At 60.7% G+C, this 6,105-nt stretch overlaps 1 protein-coding gene across 1 annotated transcript; it reads right to left on the bottom strand.

Moving 5' to 3' along the window:
- Positions 1–1,377: 1,377 nt before the first annotated feature.
- LOC134167259 (steroid 21-hydroxylase-like) lies at positions 1,378–5,904 on the bottom strand (the record flags this gene model as incomplete). Its single annotated transcript, XM_062625716.1, is given in 5 exon segments — positions 1,378–1,407; positions 1,410–1,430; positions 2,343–2,969; positions 3,816–3,902; positions 5,797–5,904. Coding segments are annotated over 5 exon segments (873 nt in total), but the record flags the coding sequence as incomplete, so codon positions are not given.
- Positions 5,905–6,105: the final 201 nt, after the last annotated feature.

Raw genomic sequence — 6,105 nt, 5'->3', positions numbered from 1 at the left:
TACATGTGTGATTCACATGTGATATGTGTGTGATGCACATGTGTTACATGTGTGATACAGGTATGATACAGGTGTGTTACATGTGTGATTCACATGTGATACGTGTGTGTGATGCACGTGTGTTACATGTGTGATACAGGTATGATACAGGTGTGTTACATGTGTGATTCACATGTGATATGTGTGTGTGATGCACGTGTGTTACATGTGTGATACAGGGGTGATACATGTGTGTTACAGGTGTGATACATGTGTGATTCACATGTGATACATTGTGTGATGCACGTGTGTTATATGTGTGTTACACGTGTGATACAGGTGTGTTACAGGTGTGTTACATGGGTGATTCACATTACATGCATGGTACAGCTGTGATACAGGTGTGTTACGTACATGACGTGTACATGGTACATATGTGTTACATGTGTGTTACACGTGTTACGTGGTGTGTTACATGATGCATATGTGTTACATGTGTGATACAGGTGTAGTTACATGTGTGCTACATATATGAGTTACATATGTGTGTTACATATGTGTGTTATGTGTTACATGTTATGTCATGCATGTCAAACACATCACATGTCACATCACACCCATCCCCTGTATCACACATGCGCCACATCTGTCTCACACATGAGTCACACAGATGGGGCACAGACACGGATCCTACATGGACATGGATGGGGCATGGACACGGATGGGACATGGACATGGATGGACATGGACATGGATGGACACAGATGGGGCATGGACACGGATGGGGCATGGACACGTATGGGGCATGGACACGGATGGACATGGACATGGATGGACATGGACATGGATGGGGCATGGATGGACATGGACACGGATGGACACGGATGGGACATGGACACGGATGGGACATGGACACGGATGGACATGGACATGGATGGGGCGTGGACACAGATGGACATGGACACGGACATGGACACAGAAGGGGCATGGACACGGATGGGACATGGACATGGATGGACATGGACATGGATGGGGCGTGGACACAGATGGACATGGACACGGATGGGACATGGACACGGATGGGGCATGGACACGGATGGACATGGACATGGATGGACATGGACATGGATGGGGCATGGATGGACATGGACACGGATGGACATGGACACGGATGGGACATGGACACGGATGGGACATGGACACGGATGGGGCATGGACACGGATGGGACATGGACACGGATGGGGCATGGACACGGATGGACATGGACACGGATGGACATGGACACGGATGGGACATGGACACGGATGGGACATGGACACGGATGGACATGGACACGGATGGACATGGACACGGATGGGCATGGACACGGATGGGCATGGACACGGATGGACATGGACATGGATGGGCATGGACACGGATGGACATGGACACGGATGGACATGGACATGGATGGATATGGACACGGATGGGCATGGACACGGATGGACATGGACACGGATGGGCATGGACACGGATGGACATGGACATGGATGGATATGGACACGGATGGACATGGACACGGATGGGCATGGACATGGATGGATATGGACACGGATGGGGCATGGACACGGATGGACATGGACACGGATGGACATGGACATGGATGGATATGGACACGGATGGACATGGACACGGATGGGCATGGACATGGATGGACATGGACACGGATGGGCATGGACACGGATGGACATGGACATGGATGGATATGGACACGGATGGACATGGACACGGATGGACATGGACACGGATGGGGCATGGACACGGATGGACATGGACACGGATGGGGCATGGACATGGATGGACATGGACACGGATGGGCATGGACACGGATGGACATGGACATGGATGGATATGGACACGGATGGACATGGACACGGATGGGCATGGACACGGATGGACATGGACACGGATGGGCATGGACACGGATGGACATGGACGGACATGGACAAGGATGGGCGTGAATGGACAGGGATGGACATGGATGTACATGGATGGACACGGATGGACACGGATGGACATGGATGGACACGGATGGGACATGGATGGACACGGATGGGACACGGATGGACACGGATGGACATGGATGGACACAGATGGGACATGGATGGACACGGATGGACACGGATGGACACAGATGGCCCCGGATGGACACGGATGGACATGGATGGACACAGATGGGACATGGATGGACACGGATGGACACGGATGGACATGGATGGACACGGATGGGACACGGATGGCCCCGGATGGACACGGATGGGACACGGATGGACATGGATGGACACGGATGGACATGGATGGACACGGATGGACACGGATGGACACGGATGGACACGGATGGCCCCGGATGGACACAGAAGGACACGGATGGGACACGGATGGACACAGATGGACACAGATGGACACGGATGGACACGGATGGACACGGATGGACACGACATGGATGGGACACGGATGGACACGGATGGACATGGATGGCCACTGATGGAACACGGATGGACACGGATGGACACGGATGGACATGGATGGACACGGATGGACATGGATGGCCACTGATGGAACACGGATGGACACGGATGGCCCCGGATGGACACAGATGGACACGGATGGACACGGATGGGACACGGATGGACACGGATGGACATGGATGGCCACTGATGGAACACGGATGGACACGGATGGACACGGATGGGACATGGATGGACACGGATGGACACGGATGGGGCACAGATGGACACAGAAGGACACGGATGGCCCCGGTTGCCGGTACCTCGGGCCGGTGCAGCAGGAAGGCGATGGCCCAGGCCAGGGCGGCCGCCGTGGTCTCGGTGCCGCCGATGAAGAGGTCCACGAGCGCCATGTGCAGGCGGGGGGCGCTCAGGGGGGGGCCCGGCCGCGAGGGGTCCCGCAGGGCCCCCAGCACCGTGTCCCGGGGGGGGGATGGGCACTCCTGGGGGGGGCGGGGGGGCACAGTGGGGCCAATGGGTGCCAAGGGCAATGGGGGCCCCCCATGGACATTGGGTCCTCCCCCCCCCCATGGACATTGGGGTCCCCCCCATTGATATTGGGTCCCCCCATAGACATTGGGGTCCCCCCCATAGACATTGGGGTCCCCCCCCCATTGATATTGGGTCCTCCCCCATAGACATTGGGGTCACCCCCATGGACATTGGGTCCTCCCCCATACACATTGGGTCCCCCCATAGACATTGGGGTCCCCCCCATGGACATTGGGGTCCTCCCCCATAGACATTGGGGTCCCCCCCCATAGACATTGGGTCCTCCCCATGGACATTGGGGTCCCCCCCATGGACATTGGGGTCCTCCCCCATAGACATTGGGGTCCCCCCCCATAGACTTTGGGGTCCCCCCCCATAGACTTTGGGGTCCCCCCCATGGACATTGGGTCCCCCCCATGGACATTGGGGTCCCCCCCTCATACATTGGGTCCTCCCCCATTGACGTTGGGGTCCCCCCCATTGATATTGGGTCCTCCCCCATAGACATTGGGGTCCACCCCATAGACATTGGGGTCTCCCCCATGGACATTGGGGTTCTCCCATAGACATTGGGGTCCCCCCCCCTGGACATTGGGGTCCCCCCATGGACATTGGGGTCCCCCCCCATTGACATTGGGGTCCCCCCCATAGACATTGGGTCCCCCCCATGGACATTGGGGTCCCCCCCATAGACATTGGGGTCCTCCCCATGGACATTGGGGTCCCCCCCCATAGACATTGGGTCCCCCCCATGGACATTGGGGTCCTCCCCCATAGACATTGGGTCCCCCCCCCACCTCGTGCTTCCGGATCTGGGCCTCCACGAATGCATCCCGCAGCTCCACGAGCTCCAGAAGCTTCCGCAGCCCCGGGTGGGGCAGGGCCTGAGGGGGGACCCAGAGGGGGAGACCCGGACCCATAGAGACACATAGGGACCCACAGAGACCCATAGAGACCCATAGAGACCCGAACGGGACCCATAGGGACCCACAGAGACCCATAGAGACCCATAGAGACCCGAACGGGACCCATAGGGACCCACAGAGACCCATAGAGACCCGAACGGGACCCATAGAGACACCCTGGGACGCATAGAGATCCCCCCAGGCCCACATTCCCCCCAGCCCCACAAATCCCAAGCCCCACATCTCCCCCAGCCCCACAGATCCCCCCAGCCCCATAGATCCCTCCGAGCCCCATAGATCCCCCCAGCCCCACATCCCCCCCAGCCCCATAGATCCCTCCCAGCCCCATAGATCCCCCCAGCCCCATTGACCCCCCCCAGCCCCATAGACCCCCCCAGCCCCATAGATCCCCCCAGCCCCATAGATTCCCCAAGCCCCATAGATTCTCCTGAGCCCCATAGATCCCTCCAGCCCCACAGATCCCCGCCAGCCCTTTAGACCCTCCAGCCCCACATCCTCCCCAGCCCCACCCCCCTCCTCAACCATCCCCATAGATCCCCCCAGCCCCACAGATCCCCCCCAGCCCTTTAGACCCTCCAGCCCCACAGATCCTCCCCAGCCTCACATCCTCCCCAGCCCCACCCCCCCAACCAGCCCCACAGATCCCCCCCAGCCCTTTAGACCCTCCATCCCCACAGATCCCCCCCAGCCCCACATCCTCCCCAGCCCCACCCCCCCTCCTCAACCAGCCCCATAGATCCCCCCAGCCCCATAGGTTCCCCCAGCCCCACAGATCCCCCCCAGCCCTTTAGATCCTCCAGCCCCACATCCTCCCCAGCCCCCCTCCCCAACCAGCCCCATAGATCCCCCCAGCCCCATAGATCCCCCCAGCCCCACATCCTCCCCAGCCCCCCTCCCCAACCAGCCCCATAGATTCCCCAAGCCCCATAGATCCTCCTCAGCCCCATAGATCCCCACATCCCCATAGATCCCCCCAGCCCCACAGATCCCCCCCAGCCCTTTAGATCCTCCAGCCCCACATCCTCCCCAGCCCCCCTCCCCAACCAGCCCCATAGATTCCGAGCCCCATGGATCCTCCCCAGCCCCATAGATCCCCCCAGCCCCACAGATCCCCCCCAGCCCTTTAGATCCTCCAGCCCCACATCCTCCCCAGCCCCACATCCCCCCCCCCAGCCCTTTAGACCCCCTATCCCCATAGATCCCTCCAGCCCCACAGATCCCTCCAGTCCCACAGATCCTCCCCAGCCCTTTAGACCCTCCAGCCCCACATCCTCCCCAGTTCCCCCCCTACCCGCCCCATAGATCCCCACATCCCCCACATCCCCATAGATCCCCCCAGCCCCACAGATCCCCCCCAGCCCTTTAGACCCTCCATCCCCACAGATCCTCCCCAGCCCCACATCCTCCCCAGTCCCCCCCCAACCAGCCCCATAGATCCCCCCAGCCCCACATCCTCCCCAGCCCCATAGATCCCCCCCAGCCCTATAGATCCTCCAGCCCCACATCCTCCCCAGCCCCACATCCCCCCCCCCAGCCCTTTAGACCCTCCATCCCCACATCCCCCCCCCCAGCCCCACACCCCCCCCCCAGCCCCATAGATCCTCCCCAGCCCCACAGATCCCCCCCAGCCCCATAGATCCCCCCAGCCCCATAGATCCTCCCCAGCCCCATAGATCCTCCTCAGCCCCATAGATCCTCCCCAGCCCCACAGATCCCCCCCAGCCCCATAGATCCCCCCAGCCCCACATCCTCCCCAGTCCCCCCCCAACCATCCCCATAGATCCCCCCATCCCCATAGATCCCCCCCAGCCCCACACCCCCCCCCAGCCCCACAGATCCCCTCCCCCCTCACCCTCAGCACGGGCACCACCTCCAGGGCCCGCAGCGAGCCCCTCCCCCACAGCTCCAGCAGCTCCAGGACGCAGCGGGTGAAGGCCCGGACCTGGGCCTGGGGGGGGAGCTGGGGGGGGAGGGGCAATGGGAGCCCCCAAACGCACCCCTCCCCCACCCCCATTTAGGGTCCCCTCCCCCAATGCTGGGTCCCCCCCAATGTTGCCCCCCCCCCCCCCCCTTTAGGGTCCCCTCCCCCATTTAGGGTCCCCCCCAATTTAGGGTCCCCCCCCAATTTAGGGTCCCCCCCCCAATGTTTGGGTCCCCTCCC

This window comes from Pezoporus occidentalis, unplaced genomic scaffold (genome assembly GCF_034315485.1).
Source record: "Pezoporus occidentalis ecotype Australia unplaced genomic scaffold, CSIRO_AGI_Poc_V1 ctg2802, whole genome shotgun sequence".
Taxonomy (NCBI): Eukaryota; Metazoa; Chordata; class Aves; order Psittaciformes; family Psittacidae; genus Pezoporus; species Pezoporus occidentalis.
This window is presented reverse-complemented; position numbering and strand designations above follow the sequence as displayed.